General features: G+C 37.9%; 1 protein-coding gene across 1 annotated transcript; it reads left to right on the top strand.

Moving 5' to 3' along the window:
- Window positions 1–10,352: 10,352 nt before the first annotated feature.
- On the top strand, window positions 10,353–15,213 carry LOC121886275 (small integral membrane protein 28-like). Its single transcript, XM_042396271.1, has 2 exons — window positions 10,353–10,566; window positions 14,361–15,213. Exons 1-2 carry the CDS (start codon window positions 10,468–10,470, stop codon window positions 14,775–14,777), a joined length of 516 nt encoding a protein of 171 aa, XP_042252205.1. The 5' UTR covers window positions 10,353–10,467; the 3' UTR covers window positions 14,778–15,213.
- The last annotated feature ends 1,264 nt before the right edge of the window (window positions 15,214–16,477 follow it).

The raw sequence follows: 16,477 nt of genomic DNA, 5'->3' as shown, positions 1-16,477 counted from the left end.
GTCCCCTAGTATCTGCAGAAGTATCCCTCTGGTTGAGAATAACTGCAGGGAACTTACAGACTGTTGTTTATTCTCACTAATATGGATGCAAACCAGCAGATGCAGGAGCAGCACAGTTAGTTCTCCACATAAGCAATAAAACACAAAAATAAATTCAGTGTAATTTAAAAAGATTCCCTGAATTTTTTTTTCAGCTAATTTTGAAGAACAATCTTGCTTCGTACGATGTGTCTGTCGTCCAGTTGTTGTCGTTTGGCCCGAGCTGCTGTGACAAAGCATGTTTATCGCACATCCAGCAGCATCCAACTGCAGCAAAGCCTCTTATGGGATTACAGCTGCAGTCTTTTACTGAGTCAGATACTGAGAGGAGAAGAGCGATGTCCACTCACACAAATAATATTCTCTCCAGAAAATCAGCAAAGAGATATTGACCATTATTAAAAGACATTACGCGTAATCTATTCTATGTACATATGTATATATAAATCTGTCCAAATGTACTGAAACTCCTGACAGAACCTGACAAACTTTAAGTCAGGTTTTCATGAGGTTTGGACTTATAACTGTTGCTCTGGTTTCAATGCATTTATGAGACAAACAGTGGTGTATTATTGATTATTGAGTCTTTGATGTTTTGCTTTTTTTTACATAATCAGTGTAAAAATACTCCATAACAAGTAAAAGTCCTGTGTTCAAAGTTAAATTTTACTTAAGTACTGACATCAAACAGAACAATCTGATTCCTTAAAATTAAATCTTTCTCATATATGTAGACATGTGTATGTAGATGGATACAGTAGTATGTAAAAAAAAAATTACATAAAATAACATAATAATGAGTTTATAAATTACACTACATTGTTAAAGATTAAACCAGTTATTCAAAACTTTTTGACTTTTTGCCCACACATATACAATGTATACATACAAGCACTTCTACTTCTCTCTGTCACCAATTTTCCTACAATATCTTTATCTTAATAACCCTTTTAAAAGTCTCTGAAATACCATATATGTTAAGATTTGCAAACATATTACATTTACCCACCATAGGTTTGGATGCATTGAGCGATTTTACTCTTTTCAATTGTTATGTAGTCATTTCTTTATATTGTCTGTATAATTTTCAATTTTTGAAAAATTTCCTCTAAGAATGTGCTGCACATAAAGCATGGAATGGCAAAAAATATATAATTGTATTGATATTACTGATGCATTACTGTGTAAGCAGCATTTTAATGTTGTGCAGTTTAATCTATGACAATGCATCATGTAACTATAGCTGTTAAATGAATGTACTGCACTAAAAAGTACAATATTTCCCTCTGAAATGTAGTGTTATAGAAGTATAAGGTAGCATAAAATAAAAATACTCAAGTATAAATACCTAAAAATTGTACTTAAAGGTCTAATAAATGACATTGAGCCTCACTGGATGTCAGCAAACAGCTATTTGCTATGTAAAGACATAGTGGATTAATGGCGACCTGAGCAGTGAATGAAGTCACACTCCCTCTGTGTGTGTTGTTATCTGAGCTTCTCTTTTCTTTGCGCGTGCATGTGAGTCCTTCCGTGTCATCCATGTCTATTTCCAAGATGGCGGCAGCTAAACAGAACACTAAAATATGTTTCTAAAAGCATGTGAGGTGAGAAATAGGCAATGCAGTAACAGAATATTGATCCATATTTGATCAGTACTGCCTAGTTTGATAGTTTGATCTGAGTTTCATGAGTTGTCGGCTTTCTTTTTATTTTTTCCAACTTTATTGAGTAAACAACACACACATTTGTTTTGGTCTGAGATGTTGTTGCTATGGTGCAACATCTAGTGGCTGAATATCATGTATTGCAACTTTAATTATGGTATTTGGGTAAATGTACATATATACTTTATAATAAGTGGCTGTCTGTAGCTTTTGATGTTGCCAAAAAGTCTATTTTTTGTACACATTCAAGACTGGACTGATGCACTCTTGAAAATAGCTAAACTTGAAAAAGTACTTTACATGAATATAGGCTCTCTAGATGAGTAAAACTCAATATGGTCACCCTCCATAGCAGCCATGTCTGAAGACTAGAGATGGAAAATTAATCAATTAAATTGTTTAATTTTAATGACACATGTAATCAGACAGTAAGATCATTTGCAGAGACGAACTCTTCCTACTTATTTTCTTGTTTTGTCTTGCTATTTATTGATTTATTTATTATTGCTGTTGTTTGTTTGCTGGTTCACTCACTGGTTTTTTGGAATAATTGTTTGCGTATGTTGTTGGATTTTTGTTTGTTTTAGTTCATAAAAAGACATTAAAAATAATAATAAATACATAGATATTTTGCACTACAGAAGACAAGACAAGCATTCCTTTATAAACAATTTCCCTCTCATCTAGTTAATCCAGTATCTCATGCAAGATTTTAGAGGCCGACAACCACGATAAATAAATAAATAAATAAACATTTAGCCCAAAATAGAGAAATATTGGAGAAACATTCAAATTCACAAATAGATCTGAAGTGAGAGCTGTGTGACAGTTGGTAGAAAGAGGAAAAATCTGTATACATGCTGGTGTCAGTCAGGGCAGTGGGATTATTCAGGGAAACATCAGTGGTGTCATGACAGGTCTGACACTACCCATGATCCTCCACTCTGCCTCTATACGCTCAAACAAACATATTTCTGTCCACTCTGCTCGCCACGTGAGCAGTAATTACAGCTGCCGTCTGCCCGCCCCGAGCCAGTAATCCTGCAGCGACAAATCCCACCCGCTTCCCCCGAGCGCCAAGCATCCCGCTGGGTAGATTCCAGATAGATGTTGAACCTGACAGCTGGATTGTGGACATGTTAGTGTGAGTCTTGATCTGGACACATCAGCATTGGTTCCAGCATCAACATCTGGACTTGCGCACCTGACACAATTTGTTCAATTAAGAGAAAGATGGCATTGATATGAGGTTTTGGAGTAACAAAATATGTATTTAAAGTACACTGTAGTAAAAATATGTGGCACTGATACTTCAGTATTTGTACTTCAGGATATTTTCACTACAGCCAGTACAAACAAATAAATGGAGGCCCCAATTTAAGGCTGGGTGAAAAGTGCTGGAAAAAACTAAATTACCTATTGGTCATCCAATTTATGAATATACATGGCCAAAAGTATGTGGACACCCAAACAAAGTATATGGAAACTTGAACATTATACTACAGCTGCAACAATTAGTCGATTATATTATTTTGATGATTAAATCAAGTTCTTTTGAGTCATTTTTGAATAAAAACTGTCCAAATTCTCTACCTCCAGCTTCTCAAATGTGACTATTTTCTGGTTTCTTTAGTCTTCTATGACAGTAAACAGAATATCTTTGGGTTGTGGACTGTTGTTTGGGACAAAACAAGATGTTCTAGGATGTTATGGGCTTTTGGAAAAAGTGATCAACATTCTTCACCATTTTTTGCCATTTTATAGATAATCTATTAGTTGTAGCCCTACATTACAACCACATCATGTGATAAACCATGTCCACTCATCTGCTGCTATAACAGCCTCCACTCTTCTGGTTTCAAGCCTTCCAACAGATTTTGGAACCTGGCTGCAGCGTTTTGTTCCCATTCAGCCATCATGTTGGGCAATAAGACCACTTCATCCCAAAAGTGTTGGACAGGGTTGATGTCAGAGCTCATGGAAGACCATTTCTTTATGGAGCTGGATTTATGCACGGGGACATCATGTTGAAACAAGAAAGAGACAAACACGAACTGGGGACACATAGTTGGAAAGTTTTCTTGCTGTAATCATTCCTCCTCCTCATACTGACCATTAGAAGATCCCTTCATAATGTACTTACAGTGTAAGTGATGGGGGACAAAATCAACAGTCCTCCATCTGTACAAAAATTACACTCTTTTTACTCTTTGTGTTTCCTCGGACAGTGTTTCCCTGTTGAGCTGCGGTGGAAGAACAGTAACAAAAGGAGGGACTTGGGCACTAAAAAGACTGTAACGTTGAAAGATATCTACTTGATTTGACTCATTGGGACGCTGAAGCTTCATATTAGCTTCAGATAAACTTTTAAATACATTTTTGCACAAAAGGAGGACTGTGGATTTTGTCCCCCATCACTTAGATTGATAGGAGTGTGTAAATGTCCAGACTGTTGTTTTAAGACACACTTGAAAAGTTGAAACTAAGGGGCCCAAACCTGGACAGTGTTGTGCAGGTCCTCCAGGTCATAAAGATCACTCAATATGCAGTAACCAAATTTATCTAAACACACATAAAACACTGAAGCAATGAGGCCAATAAGCACACAGCTCGACCCAGACAGGCTAATCTGCAACAGTGTGGGAAGGAGTTTATCACTGACCTCAGTGTAATCGAGTGTAACACAGTTGTTTGTTGTTTTTGTTTTTTTGATGACTCAGTCAGAAACCTGTTCCATGATAATCCATCTGTCCAGTTATTTCATCTGCTGAAAGCAGGGGAGCCCAGATTAACCTTGATTGATTAAAAAGACAAAAGTCGCTGCTTAATCACAACTAAACACTCAACATAACTGGAATGAGACAGCTTTCCAAGAAAACCTCACAATGTACATGTGTCCCGTATGTGCATAATACTGATTCAAAGGTGGAAACATTTACATATCAACAATGAAAGTTAATAAAAGAGTATAAAGAGATGATCTGTTCATAACACTGAAGCTCCAGTTTCGATTTTCTTCTCGTTTTATGTTTTTGTTTGACTGTCCTCATCAACCTTTCTGATGTCTGAACAAGTCCTCCCTATGAAATGAACTGCTCAAGTACTGTACTTAAGTACAATTTTGAGGTACTTGAGTATTTCCATGTGATGCTACTTTATACTTCCACTCCACTACATTTCAGAGGGAAATGTTGTACTTTCTACTCCACTACATTTATTTGACAGCTTTAGTTACTTTTCAGATGAAGATTTGACACAATGGATAATATAACAAGCTTTTAAAATACAACACATTGTTAAAGATGAAACCAGTGGTTTCCAACCTTTTTGTCTTTTGACGTCTTACAAAAAGCAGTGTGTAGTCGGGGTCACATTTCACATGTCTATGAGTTGTTAACAGCTCCACCAAATAGTGATTTTTCCCTCTAAACTTCTCACATGCTTTCATTTCAATAAATGTGCAAATGATTCAATATTTCAGCAAAAATCAAAGATTAGAGAAAAAGTCCAAAAACTGAAAACAGATTTGTGTATCAGAACTTTGTTTTTTCTTCTTTCCTCTCCCATTAATCATCTCACCACCCCTCAGATTTATCTGCTGACCCTTTGGAGGGGCCCGAGCCCTAGGTTGGGAACCACTGGACTAAACTAGCTAACTGTATATAAAGTAGTGTAAACTAGCTCCACCTCCAGCAGCTACAACAGTAACATGCTGCTCTAACACTGATGCTTCACTATTAATAATCTAATGATGTCATATATAATAATATATCAGTCAGAGGGACCAAACCACTACTTTTACTGCAATACTTTAACTACATCAAGCTCATAATACTTATGTACTTTTACTGCAATACTTTAACTACATCAAGCTCATAATACTTATGTACTTTTACTGCAATACTTTAACTACATCAAGCTCATAATACTTATGCACTTTTACTGCAATACTTTAACTACATCAAGCTCATAATATTTATGTACTTTTACTGTAGTACTTTTATTTAAGTAAAGGATCTGAATACTTCTTCCATCACTGATTATGAGTTTCCAACTTGTAAAAGTGTCAACATCATCCTCAAAGTCATAATTATGACTGGGAAACTGTGATTTTTTTGCAAGTTTCAATCTATCTGACTTGGAACTTCATAATGGATTATATCAGCCAAAGTCTGTCATTCAGCGTAATTAAACCCAGTTAGTTAACCACTGGAGGACATACAGAAGTGTCCCAAATCTTGAATAAAAAAGTCAGACTGAAAACAGAGCAGGGTCAAAAGTGAGGAAAAACATTGGATGTTTGGTTGAGTCAGTTGCAGTGTAAATAGAGCCTTACTGACATCCAACATGCAACATGTCACAAATAAGGCGTGCTTAGACATCAATTAACATCAATAGTGTGAGGGTGTGTGTGTGTGTGTGTGTGTGTGTGTGTGTGTGTGTGTGTGTGCAGTGTGACAGCCGTCCTCATCTCTCCATCAGCAGTCAGAGCTTTATGGCTTCTTTAAATCCTCTGATTGAAGGCGTGTTGAGGATTTAGGCCAGAGTGAGTTAAGATTCTGCTGATTTGCAAATCTGGCTGGAAAATCAGACTTCAGCTCCGGCTGTGTTTCGTGACTGTAACAGACTCTATCAGGCTTCTTAAGCTTCTATGTGACATCCCATGAAGGCTGTGGAAGTTTTCTCTGCTGATACTGACTAAATATATTTATAATAATACATAAATATTCAGATCCTTTACTTAAATAAAAGTACCAATACAATAAAAAATACTCTGTTTCAGGTAAAAGTCCTGCATGAAAAAAATCCTACTACAGTAAAAGTACATAAGTATTATGAGCTTGATGTAGTTAAAGTATTGCAGTAAAAGTAGTGGTTTGTAGTGGAGTAGAAAGTACAATATTTCCCTCTGAAATGTAGTGAAGTGGAAGTATAAAGTAGTATCACATGGAAATACTCAAGTTGAGTACCTCAAAACTAGACTTAAGTAAATGTATTTAGTTACTTTCCACCACTGGTCAAATATTATTTTTATTCCTAAAGGAAATTATGAGTTGTTATTTCCACACTCCCAGATACAACCACCTGCTATTACAGTCCATATTTGGGTCGTGTGATGACAACTGGGAAGACTCTATGTGCTGATGAAGACCATGAGATGTGCTTGAAAGCTCCACAAAAGCTAGTAAGTAAACCTTGAGTTACAGTTATTTTGTGACGATACAACATGTGGCCTCTTTGGGAAAAAAAAGACATTTCATTCAGGATGTTTATTCAAGGTCCACTTACTAGCTTTTTTTTCCTGGGCTTTCCAACCACATCTGACATTCTTCGCCAGTGAACAGAGTTTGACCCTTTTGTCACGGAGATGGTTTAGTTGTCATCATCATCATCATCTCCATGACAACTGAGCGAACTCCACCTGCTGATGAAGAATGTGAAAAGCTAGTAAATGGACCTTGAGAGCTTTTAGATTATTTTGTCCAGTTGTGTGTGGTGTTATATTGTGTTCTTTGTACTTTGAAAAGTGGATACAATTTTTAATTACTAGTAATATGAAAGAATATAATAATATAAAACTGTAAGAACAGTTTGTTTTTTTTTATAAGAATATAAAATTAGGATTTTAAAAACAAGCATCCTCCTGATTCTTATGAATCTTTTTCCACAGATCAAAAATGATTTGCACCCTGACACTGACAGCGATGACCTGACCTTCCTAACACCGAGGCATTTAATAGACAATGGAACGTGCGGATAAATCCCGTGCTTAATCTATCCTATAGATTATTTAATCAAAACACATTTTCAGGTATTTTCTCTCTCATGTAATATTTCAATGAGGATTAATGTAAGGAGGCTGCACGCCAGCCGCTGATAACACCAGTGTCTCCAGCTGACTGGTGTGCTTGTGTGTGTATCTCACAGATCTGCTGCTTTAGGTTTTAGGTTTAACACACACACACACACACACACACACACACACACAGTCAGGTTTCTGTCACTTTCATTTTCTGGAGACTTACCTTACACCCAAACTTACCTTTACTTTAAATCAAGTCTTCACCCTAAAATTAATGATTTATATTATGGGGACTCGCTTTTTGTCCTTAAAAGGAAGGCGAGTCACCATATTTGACTGTGTAAACAGATTTATGTCCCCACAACATGAGGAATACCTGGTACACACACACACACACACACACACATACACACTCAGTCCAGCAGATGTTTCACATCATCAGGCCCGTCTGGCGCTGCCGTGCAAACCTGGCAGTTTCATATATATTGTAATGGTGACGACACGGGAGACGCTCGATGGACAATTACAACCGAGCAGCTACCGCAGCTTGACATTGAAGTGCTTTAAAGAAGTGGTTCTCAAACTTTTTTCACATCAAGGACCCCTAAATCTGATTTTTGCTTTTAGATGTTTTATTACAGAAAATGTGTGAAACCCATGAACAAAATAGTCATACATTCTGTCATTGTATTACTTATGGATGGAATTATAGTGTAAATAAATTATTCCCCTTTTTGCTGAAGACCCCCTGGAACGTCCTCATGGTCCCGTGGGAGACAGCAGAAGAGGAGGGACTTTGCTTCTGTAGGAATTCTGGGGGAATTATGAATTATTATTGTGCACAACTCTAACATGAAATTATTTGTCCAGCGACATAACTCATATTAGAGTAGATATAATAATAGGGAAATAGTCCTCCTTGTTGGCCACACAAGAGAGGTCGATTAGAATTATGATTGTTATTAATCTTAATTATGATTTTGCAAGGGTTTAGGTCTTTTAAGGTTAAGTGACTGAGATGCAAGCACAAGAAAACACAAACAAGTCCATTTTATTTACGTACACATTGATTACTAATACTACAACTACAAGTACTAAACACTACAACATTTTACAGACAAGACACAAGAGGGAAAGGGAAACTAGTGCACAAGGTTATGGCTAGTGAATGATTGAAATGCATGATGTAGAGTTATCTATTGGGTAGCTGGTATGAGAGACCTGATAAACAGATACAATGACTGTTACCTGAGCAGCAGTAAGTCAAATCAATGGTACGACAGCTTAGTTCTGAATTACCAATTGAAATTACAAATCATGAAAGCACCAGGGTTTAAGCAAGTTGATGAAGGTTTTGTATAATTGCTTGCTCCCTGGGGCGGCTTCTTGTGGAGAATGGAGTCCGATGTGCTGGGATGAGGAGCTGGAGTCTGGATCTTGTAATGATGAGTGAGTCAGCCAGTCTGGACATGAAAAGTTCCCATTGGAAGAGAGCTCCTGGATTATGCTGTCATGCTCCCCTAGGCTTGATCCTTAACTTATGACTCTAGACTTTTGAGGTTTCACCTCCTATTGTTCTGAATCACAACTTCAAACTAGCAAAACGCAAGCTTTACACTGAAATGGCAGAAAGCAAGAAGACAAAGACAAAATCAAGAAGAAACCAGCATTCAGCAACCAGCCCAAAAGCAGTGGCTTAAAAACAGCATAGAGTCTCAGATAAGACACGGTTTTAAACTTTCGGTCTGCCCGCCCAGAAGGTGCATCCTGGCCAATCCCAGGAGTTGCAGAGTTCTGGGGGAGCAGAGTCATTCTCCTCCTGTTCAAATTTCATGCGCAAAGCCAAACCGACAATGAACTGATCTACTAACAAGTAAGCTAGCTTGTTGTGCTACATATCACAATCTCTTATTTTGTACTACGTTGTAAAGAACAAAGTCAAGAGATTGTGATATGTAGCACAACAAGCTAGTTAAGCTGTAGACAGAACCGCGTTACACAGAACTACTCTCTGGAGACTGAAAACGTGATCACTGTTTTTAGTCTTTGGAGCCGTTTCTAAACAAACTAACATGACCAAACTCTTCATGATGAAGGAACATGTCACCCAGTGCAGCGGTGTGGCTCATTGATGTGTTTTTAATCGTTTTTGGACAACAGAGGAGGTCTACGGCACAGAGGAATAAGATATATCAGGCTTTGATACACACACAAAACTCGTTAGTAGATCAGTTCATTGTTGGTTTTATTGAAGATTTGTTGACAATAAGAAAAATATAGAGAATCTCCAGCCTTATCCTTTAAATTCTTCACCCTAAAATTTAATGATTTACATTATGGGGACTTGCTAAAATACAGATATGTGATATATAAACAGGTATTGTATATGTCACCTGAATACAAGTACACATATACACACACATACAGGAATGCAACAGCTGTGTAATTTTACTATCAGTGTGTTTTTTTTTTCCTCAAGTGTGTTCCACGTGCTTGAGATTTGATCTGGAGAGGAGTCACGCCTTTTTCTGTCACCAAGCTTCACTGGCACACAAACTGGACGCACACACTTACACACACAAACACACACACATACTATATACATGCACACACACTCTCTCCTATGATATAGGCCAGCTGCATAGCTCTAAATCCCATCATTGGCCTGAATCATGTTGCTCTGCTGCATGTGTGTGCATGTGAGCAGCTGCTTAGCTGCTGGCCCCTCCCACCACCCTCGCTGCCCACCTCTGGGAGCAACCCCACCCATCTCACCCTGGGCTCCCCCCCCCCCCCCCCCCCCCCCCCCCCCCCCCACCCGCCCCAACCACCAGCCTCCCTGCTCTGTTTACTCCTGAAACTCCTGGACTAACAACTGGATGCTTTAGCTGATCACCATCTACCATCTTTACACATATTTCTCTACCCGTCCGTCCAACCTACCACCGTCACCTGAGCATGCGGGTGCTACTGGAGAGCAGCTGGATGAGGTTTGGACCAGCTGGCAGAGGGTCGTACGACTGGGTGACAGGATCACCTTCAACACAGGAGAAGCAGGTGTGTCAAGTTGTAGTTCTGCACTGTGCTCACTCTGACAGACATAAACCTTTACCTTAAAATCTCCCCACATGTTTAAAAATGACAGTAAATTCCATTTCACGTTGTGTTTCTGCTCGTTTCAGGGTTTAACTGAAGCTACTGAGTCAAACCACTGAAGCTGCACCACTGAATCAAATGTAAAATATTTTTAGATGTTCTTTCTATTCATCAGCGAATATGCAGAGGATGTTTTATTTATAGTAACATAATTTTATTTATATATCATGTGGAGACAAGCTGAGAAAATCAGTTGAAAGTGTTGATGTTGGGCAGAAAAAACTGTGAATTATTAGTATTTAAAGTGTCATACATATACTTCCTTTTTTTTAAAAAAAAGGCACAAAACTGAGTTGGGATTAAATCACCTACCTGTAAATAGATTGTAGCTTTATTTCCTACATTTTTCTGCATGTGTAAATAGTGAAACAATTCTTTTTACGACCTTGAACTGTTAATATGTATTATATAATAATATTTTACGTAATTATCACTAAAGATTAGCATATTTTTAGCTTCATACTTTGGGTTTCAAGCTTTAAATGGACAAATGCTAACTTAAATTTAGAGCTTAGTTTATGCTTAAAATAAAGATATAATGTATGTGGAGTAAGAATCGTTTAAAAGGTGCAAAACAAAGTAAGGAAAAATGAACCAAAATGACCCTGAACTCCTCTACCTTTCTTAAAATTCAGCCTAAAATATCTGATACTTTATGTTCAAAAGCCTTTGGATCTTATAATAACATCCTGTGACTTAAAATAATGTTTAATAATAAAATATCAACATAAATAATATTTTTTTATCCATGCAACATGCATTAATAATGATGAATCTACCTGTGCTGCAGGGTTGAAGACGTAAAGACTGTTGTATTATTAGTTAAATCAGCCACCTGCACTAATTATTGCACTAGAGACTCTAGAACTAGAACTAGAGTTTCTCAACCTTTGACTCTGGACCACTTGAGGTCACTAAAAATGCAATTGAGGGTCACAGTAGATATCTAAAGCTGACAAACTGTACTGACATTTGTTTGATATATAAGTGATTTAAAATAGTTTGAACACAATCTGGTGGAACTTTTTGCTGTGGAAAATAGAATAAAAAAGGTAATTATATCACTCTCAAATTAAAATCTACAACAGCTCTCCATTTACTGGATTTAGCAAACATCTTGGGCCAAAAAAATAGACTTTTAGTGATCCAACATGTGAAATTCAGTCTGCAGAAAGTCTACTCTGTGTCTGTGTTAGATTTATAAATACTTTGTTATTTAAAGTGATGAAAGAGTGAGGTGCAGCAGATTTTAGAGCTGGCAAAACATACTAGAATTTGAAAAGACATAAAAGTGTCTGAATTCATCTGGCATGAATGAAATAAATGAAAAAACAACAGCCCTCTCTGTGTTCCTCTTTGTCGCTTCAGAGTCTTTTAAGCCTCACACACACACTCTCTCTCTCAGATTTTAGTTTGATGCGAGAGCAGCCGGGGGACACTCAGACGGATTGAGAATTAAAACTGTCCAGTACTGTAGAGGAGTCTGCAGGGTGCTGGGTCATCCAGGCAGCATTAACTAATTGCTAGAAAAACTGAGGCAGGGGGAATTTGGGACACTGCGAGCGGACGTAAGCAGCGCCGCCAAATGTTGTTTTCTCACAGCTTCTTGTCGGGATCAAACACAGACTTTGTGATGTTTGTAATGCCTGATCAGTGACTCGGTTCACTCTGAATCTGGTTTCTGCAAATCAAAGACTAGTGGAGTCCAGAGAAACAAAACTGTCTTGAATGATAAGAAAACCAAAGAATCCAGAACACTGGTCACCTGAACTCACTTTAATAACACGACGTTTTGACCCTCAGACCTTCACCAGGCAAAATTCATACAGACAAACAGCTCCATCCATATAAAGGCTATCTGCTTTTTCCCTGGAAAAGTCACCAGCAACCTCTCCCAGTATGCATATAAATAAAGGTCAATGAACAGGATATTGAGCTCTTACAATTGTAAACATACATTATAAATTTACCAATATTATAGAAAGTTGGTTACATTATACAATAGGGCCCTTGAGGGATGTTAGATAAGAATATTGGTCAGGTGTCCATATGAACAGTGAAAGAGGTTTTCCTCGCTGTAATCATTCCTCCTGTTCATACTGGATATTAAAAGATCCTTCAAATGTGCTTTCAATGTAAATGACGGGGGACAAAATCCACAGTCCTTGTTTTGTGCAAAAATATATTCCAAAGTTTATCTTAAGCTAATATCAGGCTTCAAATGTCAATCCAGTCATGTGGATATCAGCCAAAGTCTACAATGCAAAGAAAATATAAGAAGAAATCATATAAAAATTGCAAGGAAAAATATACATATATATGTCTATATATACATATCAATATGTGTGCGGACAGAAATGTCTTATTAAAGGATGAGGCTGGTGATTTTCTATATTTTTCAACAAATCTCATGTTTGGAGCCAAATCAACAATGAACTGATCTACTAACAAGTATTGTGTGTGTATCCAAAGCCTGATATATCTTATTCCTGTGTGCCGTAGACCTCCATTGTTGTCCAAAAAATATTACAAACACGTCAGTGAGCCACACCGCTGCACTGGGAGACATGTTCCTTCATCATGAAGAGTTTGGTCACATTAGCAGTTTAGAAACGGCTCCAAAGACTAAAAACAGTGATCACGTTTTCAGTCTCTGGAGAGTAGTTCTGTGTAAGGCAGGCACTACTGAGCATGTGCGAGAACACGGCTCTGTTTACAGCTTCGCTAATTTCTTGTTCTTCATATCACAACCTCTTGACTTTGTACTACATCTTATGTTTCTCAAAGAACTTCAACAACAAAGTCAAGAGGTATTAAAGCCACAGTATTAAGTCAAAGTATTAAAGCAAAGACGAGATTATGTTTCAGAGCGTGTTTGCAGTATGTTAGTGTAGACTGGGCTGAATCTTTGCCTTTGTTTTCATTTCTAAGTGAGTGTAATAAAACTGTGGATTTTCATTCAACCTGTGTGATCATCTGTCTTCTAATGTCCCTCCCAGTCAACCAGACTCCATTCTAATATTTTCAGTTTTATAGTTGGTGAGTAAAATGTCATCACAAATAGAAATGATGGCCAAAGCGTTAATGTATAAATGGTTAGTAGGGTGTAGTGACAGTTTTTTATCATTTCAGTTTGAGCCACTTGGTCGCCTTTTTAGTTCGTTGTTGTCTTATCGCGTTTCAATTTCTTAACATTCCACCATGCATCCATCTCACATTAACGGGTTGCTCACAAATCCACACAGAGTCAGAAGAATAGTTTGACTTGTCTCTCCAAGCAGACATGAATGATCCTTTTACACAGCAAGAATGTGTAAAATCCCTCTGTAGACCAAAATTATAATGCAAAGGAGTATTTTCACAAGTGTAATCCAAAGGAAATATTCCAAAGGTCCAAATCAACGGTTAAAAAAGCTGCATGAGCCAAACGAACAGTAGGTAACATCCTTCCTTCACTAACTGCTGACTAATCAGCTTTTTACTTCTAAATTATAACACTAGGAGGCGAACTTTACCACACCCACAGTGTACTTGAAACATCAGCAGCTAACAGCAAAAACATCATAACTAGTCAACAATTATCTTAATATAGAGTTTACAGCAATGATACAGTATATTATGGTGACATTTGGCTCTTTAATAAGGAGTCAAATAAAGGTTTTTCTTTTTAATCAACCCTTGTTTTTGATCTCCAGAGCTACAACTGGAATGACCTGGGAGAGGACAGAAAGCCAGAGCTGGTGGTCTACGTGGTCCTCCCTATCGTCTCCGTCCTCCTGCTGGCTCTCCTGGTGGGCCTGGTCTACCGCCGATGCTCCCGCAGCAAGCTGAACCTGGCCAACATCATCGCTCTGGACCTGGAGGACGCAGAGAGCAGCGCCGAGTTCCTCTCCTCCCTGACCAGGAACGTCGAGCGCCACACCAGTACCAGCTCAGACGGATCGGACGGGGTCTTTGTCATGGTCTACCTGCCTCCGCCCTACGAGGACACGCTCAGCAAGATCACCCGAGCCGCCAGCCTCTCCAGCTCCAAGGACGCAGAGTCGATAAAGATAGAAGATCTGGAGGCCAAGTTGTGTCCGGAGCTCAAGTCCAGCGGTCGCTATGTGTGATTAGTGTTGATGCTGCAGTGTAAAAAGACTTTATAACTCCAATATTTGGTGTTTTTTTTTAACTTTGTTGTCTGTAAATTATACTTATTTAATTATCATCCATATATGCAGCTCTACAGAGACTTTCAACCTCTTTTAGATCATAGTTTTGGTTTCATGGTACTTTTACTGTATGGTTCAGTCTCTGCTCTCATAACCTCATTTCCTCTGATAAACCCACTCTTCACAACCCGCCCAGCACCAAACAGCAGACAGACAGAGTTAGAGACTGGCTGGTGAAGAAAAGTGAAACATTTAACAGCCAAAGAGCCGAAACCAAGACTGAAAGAAGAGGCAATACTGGTGAACACTAACACAACTTCAATGTGATGCTTATGTTGTCTCTGTGTGTCTACTGGATGTTTAAGAAGCAACTGTCTGTGTGCTGTCAGCTTGTTCTTCTGCCCTCTAGTGTCCAAAAACCAATAAATGTATGTTATAAATATATAATACTTTGTACTCAACTACATTTATTTGACAGCTTTAGTTACTTTTCAGATGACAATTTGACACAATGGATGATATAACAAGCTTTCAAATTACGAATACATCAAGCTGCTAATACTTATGTACTTTTACATAAGTAGGATTTTTCATGCAGGACTTTTACAAGTAAAGGAATATTTTTACATTACTGTATTGGTACTTTTACCTAAGTAAAGTGTCTGAATACTTCTTCCACCTCTGCAGTACTGTATATAGGCTGTAAAACAGAAGAATAAATCACTATACTGTATATTTTATGATATTCTTTTGTAGAAATCTGACTTATTTTGCTTTTTAAATCAACTTTAATGCAATTTGATGACCTCACGTGTGCTTGTTAATTAACCATTAGCATGAATGTTTTGATGGAGCGATTTAAAGGTCATGGCTGCGTGTCTAAAAGACACTTTAATGGAACATCCATCATGTCACTGAGAAACCACTGCGCTTTTCTTTGAGTTCAGGCTCAACAGGTTAAAGAAGACATACTTGTTATTGGGAATTTTGCCGCAGGCTCTTTTTAAACCTGTAAATATGGGACACTGGGTGTAAAGTTAGGTGTTGCTGACTCAACCATACAATTAAAATTCTTTACTGTAAATGTGCTGCGGACACAATAACAAAACACATTAATAATAACAAGACCCTTTAAAGTCTTTCAATCATCTTTACTGACTTGTGCATTTTGGAAAAAGTTCCTTCATTAGGCCACATTGTGATTGTGTTTATTATAGACATGATTAACAACAAGTGCAACTCACTTACTTAATTTTATTATTGCCATTAATCACTCACTTGGAAGTTTAATCCTTCCACTGATATTTATGGCAGATTTAGATTATGTGCACTCAGCGAAGTACATGGAGAACTGCTTATCCCGACACTCCTCCTGGAAGATGATCCTGATCCTGGAAACAAACAGAGGAGATTAAAATTATCAGAAGCTTTCATTTAACTGTTAAGTTAAAGGACCAGTGTGCAGGATTTAGTGGCATCTAGAGGTCAGGTTGCAGATTGCAGCCCCTTGACCTCAACCCTTTCAAGTGTGTAGGAGAACCGACGGAGGCCGCAAAACTCACGAAACACATGAAAGGCCCTCTCTAGAACCTACTAGAGAGCTGGGCTACTGTAGAAACATGGCGGTGCAAAATGGAAGGCCCTATGTAGATGTAAGG

Source organism: Thunnus maccoyii, chromosome 2 (assembly GCF_910596095.1).
Source record: "Thunnus maccoyii chromosome 2, fThuMac1.1, whole genome shotgun sequence".
NCBI lineage: Eukaryota > Metazoa > Chordata > Actinopteri > Scombriformes > Scombridae > Thunnus > Thunnus maccoyii.
Note: the sequence above shows the minus strand (reverse complement) of the source record. Positions and strands in the feature narration are given on the sequence as shown.